At 44.7% G+C, this 19,154-nt stretch overlaps 1 protein-coding gene across 1 annotated transcript; it reads left to right on the forward strand.

Moving 5' to 3' along the window:
• The first annotated feature begins 307 nt into the window (after positions 1-307).
• Positions 308-13,288, forward strand: LOC102572747 (glutathione S-transferase theta-1). Its single transcript, XM_006277007.4, has 6 exons — positions 308-1,423; positions 2,196-2,252; positions 7,995-8,082; positions 9,517-9,667; positions 10,949-11,125; positions 12,216-13,288. The coding sequence occupies exons 1-6, from the start codon at positions 1,312-1,314 to the stop codon at positions 12,414-12,416; spliced, it is 786 nt and encodes a 261-aa protein (XP_006277069.1). The 5' UTR covers positions 308-1,311; the 3' UTR covers positions 12,417-13,288.
• Positions 13,289-19,154: the final 5,866 nt, after the last annotated feature.

Raw genomic sequence — 19,154 nt, forward strand, 5'->3', positions numbered from 1 at the left:
AGTGCTCAAACAGTTGTGCCAGCAGCTCCACTATGACTCCAGCTAATTCCCTAAGTACCCTAGGATGAAGATCATCAGGTCCTCTTGACTTAAATACATTCACCCCCTCCAGGTGCCCCTTTACTAGGTCAGCATGAACAGTTGGTGGGTTGTTATCTACATTGGGCTTACTTAAAATCCCAATGGGATGTGTATTTGTATTCATGTCCAGGAACACGGATGCAAAGAAATCATTTAGAAGCTCCACTTTGGCCATCCTATTTGTTACCAGTTGCCGTAGTTCATCCTGAAGGGGCCCTAAGTTACCCTGCACCTTCTTTTTGCTTCCTATGTACTTAAAGAATGACATTTTGTTATCCTTAACTTTTGCTGCCAGCCTAAGCTTCATTTCTGCTTTGGCTCCCCTCACTGTTTCCCTGCAAGCTCAAGCCAAGCAGGTATACTCCTCCCAGGCAGGTATACTCCTCTTCTTCTTTACCTTCTTTACCTCTATGCAGTTAGTGACTGTGGGTGCAACTACACAAGATGCTAACTGCACGGTAGCCTAATAATACAGCTGTGCTGTAGTGCATCACAGCACGGACAGTGCTAATATGCTACTGCACAGTATTATTAGGCTACTGTGCAGTAGTGTCCCTAAAAAGGTGATCATGGCACTACTGTGCAGTAACTCCAGTTACTGCCCATTTATTTAGTACTTGATTATACAAATACTAAATTAAATGCAAAGTAACCACTGCACATTAATGAACATGTAGACATGCCTTGTGAGTACGTTTTATTTGCATTGTGAGTTCAGGGCTTTGCTCTCACTGGTGCTGTGCACACACTTTATGGCAAGACAGTGCCTGGCCCTGAAAGCTGACAGCCTATGTGTGTGGGAGACCTTGGGTGGAGAGAACAAACAGATGTGGGGAGTGCAAGTGGGAAGTGACAATAATGAGCAGTGGACGTAGCTTGCCAGCCCGTCGTATCTTGAACCAAGATTTATTTATTGCTCTCCCTTGTATTTGTCCCCACCCCAGTTACATAGCCATGCCTGCTGTCAGTGTACCTATGGAAATGCCTAATCCTTTCCTGAATTAGAAAGTAAAAGTTACCACCCACCTACTGTAGTCCTTTGCCTTGCCCCTTTCCCCTCCCTTGGAGAAACATCTGCCAGGCAGAAAAAGGGCTTTCCCTATTGGTTCAAAGTTAACTGTTTGCCCTCGAAAGGAATTTCTCCCTGTTCTACGTGCAGCTGATCCCACAGCCACACAAACTTGCACTCTCTGCCCCTCTCCCCTCCACTCCCTGTGCCCAGCAGACAGGATGGGGCTGGAGCTCTACCTGGACCTGCTTTCCCAGCCTTGCCGTGCCATCTACATCTTTGCCAAGAAAAACAACATTTCCTTTGAGTTCAAGCATGTGGAGCTGTTCAAAGGTGAGTGAGGGGAGCTGAGCCCTCTTGCCCCTATGCACCCTGCCTCCCCCAGGGGCTAAGCCAGCTCTGTGCCTGTGAGTCCAGGGACATGTGCTGCACTTGCAGAGAGGGAGCTCTCCTGCCTGTTTCTCCATTCTCTCAAGCCCTAGAGGCTGGTGATGTCTGTTTTTCCTGCCCACCTGCCCACAAGGGCTGTACATTTTCTTCCCTCCTTTCAGAGCTTCTCTATACTTGGGAGTTTCCTGAAACAGCCATTCTGGGATAATCATTTTGTGTGTAGACAAGCCATAAGTAGCTTCCTAGTAATGTAGAGGATAGGAAAATAAGCTGAACTCAAAATCTGGAACCCCCTTTTCTGCTGAGAGGGAGACTTTATAGGAGAGGGAAGTCTGGGAATTGAGTAACAGAGGCTGCAGGTTCAGAAAGGGACAGAGCCATGCTGAGGTCAAATTTTGGGAGCCTTCTCGGTTGGAGGTATTGGAGAGGGCCAGATGTTTGCATGGGATAAGTCTGTAAGGGGTGGCGTAGTTTCTCCTGGGTGAAGTGAGAGTGTGTTGACAGGTAATTATAATGTCTGTGGGTGGCACGTACATTTTGGCGGGGGGAGGGCTCAGCTTGTGCGGGAAAGTGGGAGATGCTAGAGATTCTAGGGAGGGTTGGAAGCATCTTGGGAGGTTTGAAGGAGCATGGCTTTTCTTCAGGTGGGGAAAAAGTAGCCTCATCTAAGAAACTCCCTTGCATTTGCCCCCTTCTCTTGTCCCTTTGTTTCCAGATTCCATTCTGGGCAGGAGAACACCAGGAGGCAATAACCCCGAGCAATCTCGTGCAGGTAAGGGCCTTGTTACAGTTAGCTCCTGCATGGCATGAAAATCATAATGAACTGCTTCCTCTTTCCATTGAGGCTTGGGAGCCCAGAATTGGCCTCCCCACCCACCTGCTCTTCCTGGCTCTTTGGTGCCTTCTTTCCTTCCCCAGCATCATCTTGCAACTTTCTTTTCCCTGGAGTTGTGCTCAGAGAGCTCCAACCCTGATGCCTGCCCAACTGCCTAACAAGGCTTACAGCCAGTCTGCAGGATGGTGCCTGTCATCAACCTGACACACCAGGGTCCTCTCCCACCACTGGAACAAACAGCCAAGAGGCGTCTTGGAATTGTGTACAGGATCTTTAGCCTGAAAGGATTTAGTCTGAGTTTCAAGAGTTATAGCAGCATGTGGCAGCATCCTCATGTTACAGCTTGGTGCCATCTGTACAGCAAGAACAGGCTGCTGTGAAGTGTTTAGTAACATGATCTCTGACAAAACTTGTCAGATAAATGATCCAGTAGCCAGGAGGCAAATTTATGTGGCCGGGAGCCAGACAGCTGGCAATCCTGGAGCTCCCTATTCAAAGAATTGGGTGCCAGAAATGGAAGATTGCTTAGGACTCTTGAGATTTAGAGGCAAAGCCCTGGCAGAGAGCAATGGGCACAGGCTTAAACTGCTTATTGGTTTGTTTGGCTCTGTATGCAGCTTTTGCAAGATAATGAGTTGATTTCCTCCAAGCACCATCTCTGATCATAGGTCTGAGTGGCTTAGATGTCAAAGAGCAGATATTTGTCTCCAATCAGGGAGCGCTTTTGTTTTCACCGACATCAGCTGAATCTTGTTGGTCCTTCGATAAGGGGAGATATGCTGTAATTGCTCATAATTGTTTCTTTTCTTTTTTAACTCTGTCACCACGTTTTCCTACCATTTTAGCTTTGTGACCATCACCTCACCTACTGCTTCTTAATATACCCTTCCTCCATAAGCTGCCACATGGTGTTGGACTTCACCAGTTCATTGACTCATATTGCAAAAGCCTTGCAGGGAAATTCAGACTACTGATTTCAGTGAAAACCATTTCCTAGGAAAGGATGGCACCATCAGTGCTTAACTAGGGACCAGTACAAAATGGAAGACCTGAGAGTGGAAACATGCTCTCACCCCGCAATAAACGTAGAGAGAGGGGCGTGATACTGATTTTGGAGGGAACACCAAGGCGCAAAGTTTAGAGACAAGTGTCTGCAGCCCTTTGCTATCATCCTGACTTCCTTTCAACATACATACAGGCTCGGAGGTGACAGCCTGACTTGCACCATGGCTGAAAGGGACCTAGGGGTAATGACTGACCATCGCATGAGCATGAGCTGTTGGTGCAATGTGGTGGCCAGCAGGGCAAACCACACTGGCATACATTAACCATTGCATCTCATGTAAAACTAAGGAAGTGATACTCCCACTGTACTCCGCACTGGTGAGACCGCAGTTGGAGTACTGTGTCCAGTTCTGGATGCTGCACTTCAATAAGGATGTAGCCACCCGTATGATCAGGGACTTGAAAGACAAGCCATATGAGGAAAAGCTGAGGGACCTTGGCCTCTTTAGCCTAAAGAAGAGAAAGTTGAGATGGGACTTGATAGCAACTTACCGCTATATCAGAGGAGTGCATCAGGAGCTTGGTGAACAACTGTTCACTAGGGCACCCCTGGGGAAGACCAGGACCAATGGATATAAACTCCTGGAAGGGCACTTCAGGCTTAATACCAGGAAAAACTCCTTCACAGTTAGGGTGTCCAGATTGTGGAATAAACTCTCTCCAGAGGTGGTGCAGTCACCTACCCTGGAGGTTTTCAAGAGGAGACTAGACAGTCACCTCACTGGGGTCACTTGTCCCCAGTTGTCTTCCTGCCTAGAGTGAGGGGGCTGGACGTGATGATCTGTGAGGTCTCTTCCAGCCCCTAACAATCTATGAATTAATCGTGTCCCATCCTGAGTGGAAGGGACAGAAAAGCTCATGTAGGGTTGCACAATACAAACTGAATCTGTTCCATAGTCCCATCCCCTGGATGCTCTGCCTGGCCTATTAAGAGAGTTGCTGTGTCAGGCGAGAAGCTGCTGGGGACTAACTACCATGGTTTGGTCAATATGTGCCTGTTCCTGGAATGCCCAATTGACTCCTATCCCTACTGTGCTTTTTTGTGACAATCCTGGAAATACCATACAGCTGCATCTAGTAAATGAATAGGTTAGTTAGTTGCAGAGACCATGCAATGGAAGGACATCCCAGACACTGGGCATTGCTTTCCAAGGGACTCAGATGCCTAGGTTATCTGCACAGGCACACTCTGTGGGACTGTGCATTTATCAGAAGCACTCGGTTTGCTCCTGCTCAGGGCTGTGCAGTTGGTTAAGCTGACTGTTCCCTGTTTCCTGACTGCACCTCCCAGCCACTTCCATCTGCCAGTACTGAGCCCAAAGCAATACAGAGCTATCAGGAGTGCTTAGTTCTGGGGAATGACTGGCCAGAGAATAGCAGGACTCATTTTCAATTTGCTTCATAAACTATACCCACTTCTCTCTTATGAACCTCCTTTCCCCTAATGACATACATCTAGGATTCCTTCTTGCTTATACCATGACCTGTTGCTTGACAGTTTTTGAATTGCATTTATTCCCCATGGAAATTGCTTTCAGAGTCAGGATGACAGCTGTTCTCTATGCCTCCTCAGATGAGGTGGCATGTTGTTTTGACATCAAGAATCAATTGCAGCAGATTCAATTGCCATTAAAGAGCTGGAATCATAAATCAGGTCAACACCCATGAACATGGAGCCCTACATCTTATGTCTAGTACTGTCAACTAGAATAGGGGTTCTGGTCTTTGCTACCTGCAAATAAATGAATCAGCCCCAATAATTAGCATAACACAAAAACACTTAAATGATTAATCCCATTCATGCAATATGAAACCAGTGGTGGCTCGAATGATTCTCTTAGAAACCCCAAGTGGCTCCATACACACCCTTGGTGGACTGTGCAGCACAGCTGCATTGTGTCAGTAAAACCATGGTGTCAGCCAAAGCAAAAAAGGTGCCATTTCTCATTTATTACCCTGGCAGGAGGAGAGCTGCTCAGGTGAGATTCAAACCAATTTCCAACCTGCTCTGGGAAGATAGAAGTCCAGTAAGGGACACTGATTGTTTGTTCTTACCAGGTCTGGTACATTATAAAAGCAGCTTGGAACTCAATTCAGAGTCTTACATGGCACTCTCCTGCTGCCACTGTCCCAAAAGACATCGATGCCCTTTGGTCACTGGCTGGCTCCAGCAATAGGCTCAGACACCAGAGAGAGTAAAGAAACCTGCAGGATTTCACAGTGCATTTGTGGTCGCAAATGTTTATTATTTTGTGAATTGTTAGATTTTGGGCTGCACAAATGGATGCAATTTCCTTTTTAACTTAAACAAACAACCAAGCTACTAAGCAGGAAGGACAGGCTAATTCCTACACCCCATATCCTCCCATTCTGTGACAGCGACCCTCTCTTGTGAGTATGGACAACACCTCTGCACAGCGTGCTGTGTCTGCTATATGATGGCAAAGCCTACCTGACTCGGCAAACAGCTCACTCTGTCAACAGAGCTGGGCATACAGTGGCTGCTGGCACTTAGACCTCTTCTAAATAAACAGGGCCAAGCGCACTCAAAACTTAACTCCTTGCATGTCAGTCAGGTTACACCACCGATCGATTTGCCTCACTGTTTTCAAGCTCTAAATATTGGAGATAAGGGGAGGTGGCCCTGTACTTTGTCTTCTGACCTTTCTCTCTTCTGAATCTTGTTTGTGCATCTCATTTGACAGGTTTAGCTTTGTGGAGTATTTCGGCAGTGCTGGTGTGAGGTACTATTTGTAGAGATGCAACAATGGCAAGGGAGGCCTTACACCAGCTTCACTCCAGTCCTTCATGGGTCACATGGGATTTTGGATACCTTGACTTCTTCAGCCATGCACTATTACTGCCGGCAAAGGGCTATGATGAAGTTCTCAGGCTAATTGGTGCCAGGGGATAAAGCAGACACACAAACTGTTTTCAAGGATCAGCTGACCCACAATAGGTTCCCCCGCTATTTTCATTTAATTTGTCCATGTGTTGCCATACTTAAAAAGCAGCTAACTGAATTTCTTACATGTTTCTCCATCCATTAATCAACCTTAAAAAAACTTGGGGCTACAGGGACTGATTTTCTTTTGTCAGCTGGGAGTCCCGTTGAATTCCTGCCCCTGCCCCACATACCAGATGGAGAAATGAGTTTAGAAGCTGTGAATCACTGTGTTAACTGCAGTATTTCTAAAACCTTTTGGCCACAAAGTAACCATCATTTAACTACTACTCTTGGCCATGCTGATCTGAACTGGATTTCCTCTCACTTTAGTACGCCAATATACAGGAACCTTAAAGCAGGTAAAAAAAACTTGTATTCATATATGCATGCCAACCCTGGAAATCAGGTGCCAGTTCATAAGTCCATAGTGCATTTAGCAGGAGGTATTTTGCTTTCCTTGAGAAGCAGAAGACCTGATTAAATAACGACCTCTCTGTACACTTGTTATTTGGAACACAGCAACAGTGGAATTTAAACTCTATTATGGGGAGAGAAGGAAGAAGAAACTACCTGCTGGGTTTTCCTGAAAGGGATGGGCTAACAGCATTGGCCTGGTGCCATGCACAGTACAGGCAAGTGCTGTGCAAACTTGCCTCACCAGAGCTAGGCTAATGCATGGCAGCCCTGAGCTGCAGCCCCTTGGCACTCCAGACTCAGGGAATCTGAACAGGCATATGAGTTTCTTCCTGGGACATCCTGAAGTACTAAAGTAACTGATGCTTTTCTAACATCCATGTTCAGTCTTTTCCTGGTCAGAGATCTGGATGATGAGGTTCTTCAGCATCTTCTTTGTTTGTGGCACTCAGTCCTCCCTGCTATTCAGAACCCAACAAACCATATTCTGCTCCCTGTGTTTCTAAGCCAACTGGGCTGTGGTTGATTTTCATTCACTGCAGTGATCCCTGTGGACCCACAACTTTCAAGCTACTTTTCCATCCTTTTCCAATATAGCTAGAGTTGGTCTCATTCATGAGTTGCAGGAAAATGGCTTCCTTTTGGCCTTCAGAATAAGGGGGAAAGGGGTGTTAGTGACCATCAGCTTCACTATAAAACTTTGCACACAGACCTGCTGCTTCTAGGCCTCTCTGATTCTTCTGCAAACATGACAAAAGTATCAGTTGTTCTTATTCAAGCCTCCATCTTTTTTCCCTGTCTCCAAGACACTGGGATATTGACTTCTGTAAGATCCCTACCTATCAGCTGTATGGTGTATGTATCAAGCTAATCATCGTGGTATCTGAATGCTTATTTGTAATGGACTCTTCAATATGCTGTGCAGTTACAGCTGACAGGTGTCAAATGACTGAATTCTCAAGGCAACATCCTGAAATTCTTCCTGCCACTGGCAAATTGGATCAGGTTGAAAAGTTTGCAGGTTGCTTATTCTTAAAATCATTAATTTATTTTCCTTTTTATCTCAAAATATTGCATTGTGGAAAAATTACAACAAAGATCCCCATGACCATTGTAAAATGATGGTGGAATATTGTTACAGGTTTGATTGTTCCTCATACATGGATGGTCCAGGCTGAGGTAGGTGCTTACTTCAGCCTTGACAGATTAAGACTCCTCTAATCTATGGCTTATCCACTTTTAATTCTTGTTAGCACAATCACAAAGTGCAGAGTCTGGCAAACTGAACATCTTGAAGAAAGTGCCAGCACTGAAAGATGGAAGCTTCACCCTATCAGAGAGGTAAGAATTCAAGCCCAAATCTCATTCATCATGGGCACATTGGTAGGGATGAAATTATCACATTTGGTAGCTAGGATGTATCATTCTGTATAGCTGAAAAAAGGTTACACAATCAGCCATGTGCATGTGTAAATTAGATTGCTAGTCTACTTTGGTATCTCCTTCAAACAAGAAAGTTGTAGGACATTTACTCACAGGAAAGGTAATAATGTGTTTAAAGCTGTGCATGTATTGACTCAAATACATGATTCAATCTACACTGGAGCTGATAGTAAGAAGGGTCTGGGAATACCTGACATTATGTATGCTTGACAGGCCACTTCTTGCACAATCGATTTGTGTTCTTAATGGGAAAACACCAGTTTTCCAGCTGAAGAATAATGTCACAGTGTTTATCTCCTTTGTCAGATGCCATACTTTGAAGAAGCTAACATGGCTAGTGGCCATGTTTGGCCAATGGGTGCCTTCTTAAATGTATGCAGGGGCTTTTTTACATTTCCAACCTCTTTACCATGAACAAGATACACTCAAGGCAAAAATCACATACTAGATATAAAATTGTAATAAAAGCTCCTTCAAGCTCAGGAGCTGACCTGCCCTTTTGTCTTGCTTTTCAAATAACTTCCACGATGAAAACAGACTAATTTAGCCAACTGGTTTTCATGCTTATGAAGTATACTGAAAAATTTGGGATGCCGGCACTGCAGTAGATTTTTTTTAAAGCTTAAAAAACCAACTTGTACTCTGTAATAAAAAATCACGGCAGGATTTATGTTCATCTAAGTCCCTTGGGCACTATAGTGATGAGGGCCAAATAGGCAATAAATAAATAAAACCTTGTTATACAAGGATCTGTCTGCGTTCTTTGACTAGGCACAGGATGCCTATATTTTCTTTCTTCCCTTTTATCAGTACAGGCTTTTCTATGTCACTCCCCCCTGGAGTCTCTGACAAACATCTGTGCAAATAGTCAGGATTTGTAACTATCTGATTTTTCCTATCATTTGTCAGTCATGACACAGACACTGGACTGCCACAAACACCACTGGCCTGATCCTAGCAAGCTCTCTTTGCCAGGATTTCTGCTGGCTTCACTCAGCAGTTCTGGATGGGAAACCCTGGAGGGAAAAGGCCCTGAATTCATCTGATTAGATGCAGCATAGGAAAGAAAGAGCTTCCATTGGTACCCAAACACCTCGGAAACCAGAAGGAATGAGAGAGACCCATCAAAAAGTATGGCTGCTAGCGGGGAAAGCATTGTCCACAGATGATGAAGATTATTTGCTATCTTGTGCTCACCTCCCTTAGCTCCTTTGAAAGTCTCAGCCACCTTGCTTTTTAGGAGAAACAGCATTATGGAGGGTGGAGGGTGTAGACAAATATGTTTTTGCATCTAACTCTCCTGCCCTTCATCTTCCACTAACATCTGGACAGCACTGCAATTCTTCTGTACCTAAGCCGAAAGTACAATACCCCTGATCACTGGTACCCATCTGATATCCAGAAGCGAGCCCTTGTTGATGAATATCTGTCTTGGCATCATACCAACATCCGGGCTAATGCTCCTAAGACCATGTGGATCAAGGTAAGGGCTTAGCTAGGACTACTGGTATTTCCCAAAAACTCATTTAAACAGCCATGATACAAAGGGAATTTCTCTCTGCCTAGACAGCACACTCATCCCCAGATAAAAGGAAGTTGCACAGAGGGAGCTGTTCCCATTTAGCATTTGGACATGTAGAGAAGGCTTTCAGAATTTTTTTTCAAAGCATAAATCAAATGTGGAAGGTCTGCAGCTCATCAGGGAAACATAGATCCTTATAGTCTGGGTTTCAGGATCAATACTAGTATAGAACAGGGGGAGGACGGGGGCAGGAAGGAAGGGATTCCTTAGTGAACTTCCTTTTATTGTGCAGCCACCTTGAGCTCTAGACCATAAAGAGGAACTTAAAGGGATGGCCTCAGTCCTTTTGGTTTCTCCAATGTAGTCTTTACTACACAAGTCTGAAAGGCTTCTATTCTCTCTAACCACAGCTCTCTATCAGCCTCACCAATTTGGAAACCAGAGGGAACCATCTGTACATACATCCACTACTACAAAATGACAAGAAGGGTAGATGTGATGGGGATATAAGTTGGGAGTCAGAGTTTCTTTATTCAGAGTGGTGAGGTTCGTTCTTATCTAGGTTGAAAGCTGTAAATACTAGACTTGCCTTGGGGCAAGAGACAGGTTGATACAGTGATTCAAGAAACACTGCTGGACACATTATTTCCAGTTCCCATAACAATGAATGCAGGAGGAACTCCCTGTGCTAGTGTGAGAGAGTGGGTGCAGGCAGCTTTGGTGCTGTGGGGCTCCTGAGAACCCCGGCTTATGCTGCAGCTGTCAGGGCTTCCAGGATTCCCATGGTGAAGCCAGAAGCCAAGGAGCCTTGGCTGCCAACTCAGCTGTGGTTCCCAGGGCTTGTAGGGATCCAGATCCCCATCAGTCAGCTGGGGCTGGAGTGTTAGAGCATGTGCATCATTCAGCTTTTCAGAATAACTGAGAGTTTCCATTAAAAGGTACAGCAGGAGGAGGAAGAGGAGGCGGTGTAGCTATAAAGCACTAGGGGTTTTACTCTGTGCACTCCTTTATGTATTATCTCATTTGGACTGTAACCATCTTGGCTGGATACTTTTGATTTAAGTTAGGTGCACATCTGAATTTCCCTCCTGGGTGTCATTCATGAAAACAGCACCTCTTCAGCCAGTTGATGTACCTTGCTGACGAAGTCTACTGGGTGTCTTCCCTTACATAGGAAAAGACAAATGAAATCCAGAGCAGGTGTACCTGTGATGCCAGGTCTCCTTTCTCCTCTCCATGCAGCTGCTGATTCCCCTCTTCACAGGCCAGCCATTGCCCTCAGAGAAACTTCAGGAGGTTATGGAGGGGCTCTCTGCTTCCCTGAAGCAGTTTGAGGAGAAGTTCCTTCAGGACAAGCTGTTCGTTGTGGGCAGTGAGATCTCTCTGGCAGACCTGGTGGCTGTTGTGGAGCTCATGCAGGTGAGCATGATGCTATAATCTGGCAGTCTCAGTATTGGAAGAAGCTGACCTGTTTGGGAGAAGCTGACCTGGGGAAAAAACATTATGTGACACCCTTTCCTTAGAAATAGGGTTGAAGGTTTAATTCATCAGGACTGGAGAATGGAGCCCAAGGCTGGAGTCAGAGCCCAGCAAGGAAGCTGACTGTAACAAATATTTCTCACTCATTTTGCCTCCACCAGGATTATCTGTTACTATCCTGCATTTCACCTTTGATCGCTGTTTACTTTATTCTCCAGTCACACAGTCAAAATCCAATGAACAGAAAGCAAGGAGCTATGCTGAACAGGCTCGTATGTAACAATATAAAAGACCCAAGCCTCAGAGGTTGGGAGTTCCTGAACACAGACTATCTTGCTCCAGGTGGGAACTTACCAAACCAGGCCTGAAAGACCCTGGCTTGTGACTCCTCCAGGGACACAAAGTGGGGGGTTTTTCGGACTAAGTTAAGTGAATCATAGCTAGGTTGCTCACCCTCACGCTGTCTGGGCTGGGATCCTACAAAGCAATAGCATTTCCATCTCCAAAATCCAGGTCCTCCATGGCAGACAAATAACAATTCTTCATCTCTGCAGTGCCGTGTTTTGGAAGATGGGACAAGAAAAAAATAGAGGGGGTTGGATCATGCCAAGTAAGACTGAGGTTTAAATTAACGGTTTAGCCTTCTCTGGACTACATTGCTATCTAGTGTAGCTTTCCTCACAGTAGACTGTACAGCAACCTCTGATGGTCACCGGATCTTTTGTACCTGAGCACTGTGCACAAGTGGCAGCTGCCTGTGATAGCACATAAAAGCTGCCACTGTGTTCAAGAGCAGACACAGGGCCATTAAGAAGGGCCAAGAATCCAGTCCAGTTGCTGCTTTTCCCAGATGCATGAACAGATTAATGGATCCTCCTCACTTTCCTGATAACCCTCCAAGTGCTTTTTCTGCTTCTGTGGCAATCACATACATTCTGGTCTTATTCTGCCTGTTGCATAGGTGAAGTGGTGCTTTCCCTTATGGAAGCGTCAAGAGTGTTTTACAGCTGCTGTCTCTCCTTCTCTGCAGCCTGTTGGAGTGGGTTGTGACATCTTTGAGGGCAGGCCAAGGCTGGTGGAATGGCGCGACAGGGTGGAGGAAGCTGTGGGGAAGGAGCTGTTTCTGCAAGCTCACGAGATGGTCATGAATATCAAGGAACTGAGCAACATCCAGATTGATCCGCAGCTGAAGGCGCAGCTGGCACCTGTCCTAATGAAGGTGCTGCAATGAGTTTACCTTCTGTTACCATTTTTATGACTCTTTCTTCCCTCTTGTTCCCAATCCCCATCTGCAACACTATGTTTTCCTGCCCTTCCTGAGGTGGAGAGCACATTGCAGCACTTGCCACATGGAGAGCGCAACCTTCCCTATGCCTTTTCTGCATTTTTAGGGCAGAAACTGGAGAAGTCTTAAGATCTGTATCTGTAAAAGCACAGAAAGTATCAGTGAACTTTGCTCAACAGATCACTGCTGGTGGGGATTTGGGGTTTCATTTTTAATCCTCCCTGCCTGTATGAGCCTTGGTGGGGAGGAGAACTGCACAGAACCTGCATTGAATCTGATACAGCCCATAAATTAGGGGCAACTGAGAACTGCATAGACCAGGGCATCTTTTCCTCTCAGGCCAGGAGGTGAAAACACCTTAGTTTTCATCTGCTTTGTAACATTCTCTGATGCTTGAAGACTTCGGAAGTGTCAAATACTACAATCTGCAGACAATCAATCACCATATTCCTGCACAGGCAATTCAAGGAGCACAACTACATTGAGTTGACTTAGATGAAAAGTCTGCTGGATTTCCCTGTGGAAAATTTCTTCCCTCTGGAGCACGTTCTTGGCCACAAGCACACCTTCCACATCTGCCCCAAATGCAGTACACGTGCTTCTTGATTCTGATGATATCTCTTCACAGCTGAGGAGTTTGTTCAAATCAATCAATAACTGTTATTCCCTTCCATGTATATTTTTTCAATCCAAACATTGATCTGTGCCTCTAAAATCTCCTGGGGGTGGGGGAAATGGGTTCTATTTCTTCCCAAACTGGGAATTTTTATTCTAAGTTTGAACCTGAAACTCAGATCTAATAAAATGATGAAAATAGATATTGTAATAAAAAGGTTATTTAACCGCATCCTAAGTGCATAAAGCTTGAGTTAAAACTTTCTTCTTTCAGAGGTAAGCCAACCAAGAGAGATTAGAAATATGGTGTTGGATTAGATCTTCAAAGTAGAATATGCGGCGGCGGCAAAGGGGGCTTCTGAATTATCTGAATCCCTTTTTCTAATATGGAGTTATATTTGTTTTTATTTATATTTTCCCAATTAAAACATAATATACTGCTACCTGTGAAAGCTAACAGGTTGCCAAGTTTATTTTTTATAAATTCAACAGCAAAAGGAAGCACTAAATAGATACTGATACATCCAGGTATCTTTATGGTCATTTGCTGAGAGAAAGTAAGACCTACCAGTGATTTTTCAGAAGGATTAGAAGTGTGTAGGGGGATGCACTAAGCAAGACTAGATGATTCTTCTCTGCTTGTCTTTTTTATTGTAGATGTGTACATCTGCATACTTGTTAATGGTATGTTTCAAGGGAATCTTGAATTATGCCTTGAGGCTTGGGAGGTTTTCATCATTCACATGGTCGACTATTAAGAACAAAGGGGAACCTATATAGCTAAAAGAGTGCTTGTACATTAGACCCAGAACACAAGCCATATTGAGCTTTTAAATCTTGACATCTGATTTGGTTGACATTCTGCCTCTTTCCCTTAATAGATCTTCCGATATGCCGGGTGATTCTCACATGCCTTCTTTGGCTTTGGAATTTAATTAAAAAGTTCTTTAATTTGCAAGGAATTAGAAATAAATCTAACATAGATTCCAGGAGTGTAACATGGGGTGTGCAAACAGTACACATGCTCCAGGCATTGCCTAAGGGGTGGGGTGCCAAAAGGACAGGGGTGGCAGGACACCTCACCCCAAGACTACTGCCTGCCTTGTTGCTGCCTGCCTGCTGCCTGCCTGGCTCTTCCTGCACTTTCTGACTGCAAGGAAACAGCCAGCGTAGGCCATGCATGTCATAGTGCACAAGATATTCTGGGAATTGTAGTTTCATAGAATGGCAGTGGAGCTCACTGTTGCTAGGGTGAAGTGCCTTCTTCCCCTTCCCCCATTCTTTCTGGCACCCTTCCCTAGGCAGCCCCTGGGACCCATGTACCACTTGTCCACCCCATGTTATGCTACTGGAATCTATGTTATATTTATTTCCATTTCCTTGCAAATTGACCCCATTTTTTGCCACCAAAATCAGGATTTTTTTGAAATTCTGGAAGTGGGTTTTGGCAGCAAAAAATGGGGTGAAAATTCTCCCCAGCAGCAGCAAATTCAATTGCCAGTCTAGAGAATTGTTATTCTGCGAACACCTTGCACTCCATGACACAGCCGAGCTGTGCTTCTGCTGTGTGACTACAAGCCAGAAGGCAAGAGGGGAGGAGGATGGTGCAGGGTGAGAGATGATTGCCCCAGGTGCATTTTTTCCATGCTGTGCTTCTGAAATGCAATTCTGACTTGCATTTAAAATATATTCTGGAAAAAGACTACACCCTGTGTACAGAAGAGGTCAGAGTAGCCAATTTGACTGTTCCCTTAAGAGTCGTAGCTAAACATTACAGCTTCTGGTTTAGTCCAGGGGACAGGAAGCGGAAAGAGAGGCTTCTCAGCTTCTCCATGAAGGAAGAAAGAAGCTTGAAAACAACATGATCTTCTGAATTTATTTCCAACTGCACATTACCGTAATTTCAGCAGGGATAAAGTTAGTGCATGTCCCTGTAGCGGAAATAAAATGGAAGCAGGTGCTATTTGCCTAGGTGCTTAAGTTATACGGTGAGACTGATATAGCTGTGTTCCAGGCATCCAGAGCTGAATATCTTATGGGGCAGAGGTGCACTTTCTATACTTTTACAGAGGGGGGTGAAAGGAGGATGTGATGTTCCCCATACCAGCACAGTGCCAGCTTCAGAAGAGAACCCTCATCTCCCCAGTTTTGCAAGAATAACTAGAAACTGTTGCTGACCTAGGTTTTCTGCTCTCGTCAACCAAAAAGGCACCATGGTAAAGCCTTTTATGTTTCAAACGTGGCTGATCAATCTCCCTTCATCCCTACCAGTGGACCTGATCTTTTAACCTCTTCTTTCCTTAGGGATCCAGTCTCCTTACCCATCAACCCCATACCTTTCTCACCCAGTGTGCCAGCCTGTCTGCCCTGTCCCTTACCCCAAGGGCCCTGTTGCCCCATGGACCAGTACATGGAATATTTGCATTCCTCATCTGGAGGAAAAAAAGCAGAGACCAAAACCCTGCTCTGGCTTCAACTGATTGGTAGTCCCAGATTAACACCTTTGGCTGAATCAGCCAATTGAAGTCAGGGGAGACATTTCTATATGATTTTCCCCACTGTCCCTGTGCCTTCACACCATCCCCAGCAGGATGTGGCTGGAGCCCTACCTAGACTTGATCTCTTAGCCCTGCCACTCTGTCTCCATCTTTGCCAAGAGGAATGACATCCCTTTGGAGATAAAAAGATGGAGGTGTTACGTGGTGAGGGGGGCTGAGCACTAACTCCTCAGCTCTACCACCCTTTCTCTGTTCCCTGGATATCCAGTCTGCTCATGTTGTACACCAATAGGATGCTTTCCTGACTCCTCAAAGGAAGCAATGGTGGTATACAAATGTAATTAAGGTGCTGGCCAAGTCTGAAAAGTGACTAATAATAGTGTAGTGTGAATCCATATTAATGATGTTTCACCAATTCCAGTTCATAACTCCTGTTTACTGGAAGGACATGTATTTCTATCTGCAAACTTCAACTGGAGTTTGTGAATTAAGCAGGGTTATTTCCTCTTGCTATCACAGACAGACGTTGTCTTTTTCTAGCTCCATTTAATCCAAATTAAATGGCTTTTCCCCTCTCCCCACACAGTGGAAGCCTGTTCCAGCTCATTACCCTTCTGGCTGTGCAAAACATTTCTAGCCTAAATGTATTCAGGGATGGTACCTACCATTAGCTCTTGAGCCAATGTTGTCTTTCTTAGCAGCAGTAAAGAGTTACAAGCCAAATGATTCCCTTAATGAAACAAGTATAGCCCCATTTGTGATCCTTGGGATTACACTAACATACTGGTTAACACAGTTTGGCCAGAAGAATCTTCGCTGCTGATCCTGGGGTGGGTGCACTGGGCAGCAGTTATAAAACATCATCTTTTTCTGTAAACTTAGCATAATTGACCTGTAATTATGGAGACAAGATAAATATGCGAGACCAAGGTACCCATTATATGGAGTCACTTTGCACAGTAGAGACATATTTCAAGCAGGCTGGCTTGATTTTAGTACTTTGTCATGAAATAATAGAAATCCATTACTGGACAATGACAGGCTTTTTGAGAAAACATTCAACCTTGGATCAAGCTGTCCATCAATACCAGTCTGTCAGGGTCACCTTTATCAACCTGAAAGCACAGGACTCCAATCTCAGGAGCTAACCTTACCTTTTAAATATTTGATATGGCAAAAAGCCACCATGCTGCCTTTTAACTTGTTGCAGAGGTTATTGTCCAGAGGAACCATTGTTATTCTTGCTGCTAAACCCAGCGATGTGACTGTAGCTCAGATGAGCCAGTGGAACTAGCTCCCTCTAACTTCCTTAGGAACTGAGGACCATCACAGACCTCGCCATTTTTCAGTCTGAACACCAGGCACATTTCTTTGACCTTACAATATGTATGGTAAATACAAATGAAAAACACCCCCAGTCCCCCTCAAAAAAAAAAAACATTTCAAAAGCCTTACAAAAATTCACTGTATCTATTTCTCCCCTGGGAGAGATGAGAGAAAAACTGAATATGATAGATGGTAGTTACCATGCTGCATGTGCCACAGGGAGGAATTCAGGCACTATGTGAATAAGCAAGGTATAAGACCATATACAGACTATAACTAGTTCATGGAGTAATCAAAGTCATGTAAACGTACAGCTTTCTTTTCCCTTCTCCTGATGGACTTGCTTTGCTGACAGCTTTGTTCCTTTTAGACAGGCTTTGAGTAACAGAGGTGAATGATCTAACAAAGCAGAGCAGAGATTTATTATCCATCTACTTCTAGGTGGTCTGACCTGTTGTGATGGTTATTTATGCACACTAATAGCACTTGCTGGAAAAGCAGCTAGAAAATATCTATTTCACTCTTATTCTGTCCCAGATCAATCCATGAATTGATTTGGGATGGAATAAGAGTGAAACAGATATTTTCTAGAAGTAGAGGGATAATAAATCTCTGCTCTGTCCCAAAGAGAGTGCTGATACTGAAGGATGGAAATGTCACCTAGGGGAGGGATGGGGACTCCATGGCATACACATCTCCCTGTCCCACTAATCAGTGTCATCACACTCCTGAGGCTGCATGTCTGCTGGCTGGTATTGGTCTTCCAGCATGCTGAGAAACATAATAGTCCCTGCTTGTGGTACTGAAAAGAGCAGTTTGGCTAACTGTCATCCTGGGGGACCCCAACTAGAATCTCAGTAAGACCTGTGAGAAGACAAATTGACTTTAGCGTGCCTTGTGTTGAGAAGAAAGCTGTAAATGCAGGGGGAAGTGTGATCTAGTGCCTTCCTTTTCTACTCAGGTAGTCATGCTGATATCATGGAAAGAGACTGTGGGAAGGTGCCTGGGGGGGGACTTTATCCCCCGAATTGTGCACTTACCAGCAACTGACTTAAACATAGTGCCAGGTGCAGCTGGGGGTAGCTATCACTACCTACTGCCTCATAAATGTAAAAATTAAATGGCACCAGTGGTTGATATTTGCACAGACTTGTGGGACTCAAGATTCCAAAAGAGCAAAATGGGGAAGCTACATTTTCAGAAGCCCAGGAACAGGTTTCCTGAAGGTCCCATTAGAATCAGGCACAAGGAGGCAACTAGAGATGAGAGAGCTTAAGGCTTGAGGTTTTTAGTTTTTGTCAGGGCACAACCTGAAAGTTACAGAACCTTCCACATTTGTTGAGGGATTAGAAACAAGTAGAGAGATGGCATTCTAAGATCCCAGGTCTTCACTCTGTCATGTACTTATGCAATATAAAATTTTATAGCAACAAAAAACCACCACCACGTTGGCTGCTTACAGACATTTAAAAAAAACAAAAACAGCACTTTAAACTCGGTGCACTCCCACATTGAGCCCAGCACATGCCCCAAGGAGGCAGCATGTTAGTTGGACCCGGTTTGTCCAACATCTGTATAGATCAGGTGTTTTAGTGGGCCTTTTTGGCACTTCTAATATAATAGCTGATTGAATCAACTTTAGATAAGAGTGCCAAAAGGCCGTACTGAAGTGCCCAATCTATACAGATGTGAACTAATACACTGCTTCTTCCAGTAAAGTGTGTTTTTTGGGGGGTTTTAACATCTGTAAGCAGCCATTATTAAGACTTGATCCAATGCCTGTTAAAGACAGAGGGTCAAGCCCCAGTTTAGCCCAGAGGGGCATATCTACACAAGATATTTACTGCTCAGTAGATTAATTAATTAGCTGCACAGTGCGCATCTTGGAGTCTACACATGCTTCTCTATTAAGCTGGGGTAAACTAATTAACTTCACAGCAGGATGATACTTATAAATACAGTACAAGTACTACCCTGCTGCAGAGTAAAATACTCCACAGCAGGGCACATGTAGATGCTGCCCCAGCATTGTTTATCCAGAGGGAGCAGCCACAGGCTGGCAGGCACACTGCCCCCCACCCCAGCCCCTTGCTAGCTGGGACTGCTCTGACTCGGCTCAATGTGCTGCACTCCCAGGTGCACGTTCAAATGGCAATAAACTCTGGAGTTAATTGCTCTGGAGTTTATTGTTCCTGGGCGCACATTCAAATTATGTGCCTGGGAACAATAAACTCTGGAGCAATAA

The sequence above is a fragment of the Alligator mississippiensis genome, chromosome 10, assembly GCF_030867095.1.
Source record: "Alligator mississippiensis isolate rAllMis1 chromosome 10, rAllMis1, whole genome shotgun sequence".
Lineage (NCBI taxonomy): Eukaryota > Metazoa > Chordata > Crocodylia > Alligatoridae > Alligator > Alligator mississippiensis.

Bases quoted from the DNA above. Each gene is read 5' to 3' on its own strand.
- LOC102572747 (XM_006277007.4), top strand. From the start codon at position 1,312: ATGGGGCTGGAGCTCTACCTGGACCTGCTTTCCCAGCCTTGCCGTGCC. The intron at 8,083-9,516 runs GTAAGAATTCAA...ACATCTGGACAG, and splicing joins AGCTTCACCCTATCAGAGAG to CACTGCAATTCTTCTGTACC. The intron at 9,668-10,948 runs GTAAGGGCTTAG...CTCTCCATGCAG, and splicing joins CTAAGACCATGTGGATCAAG to CTGCTGATTCCCCTCTTCAC.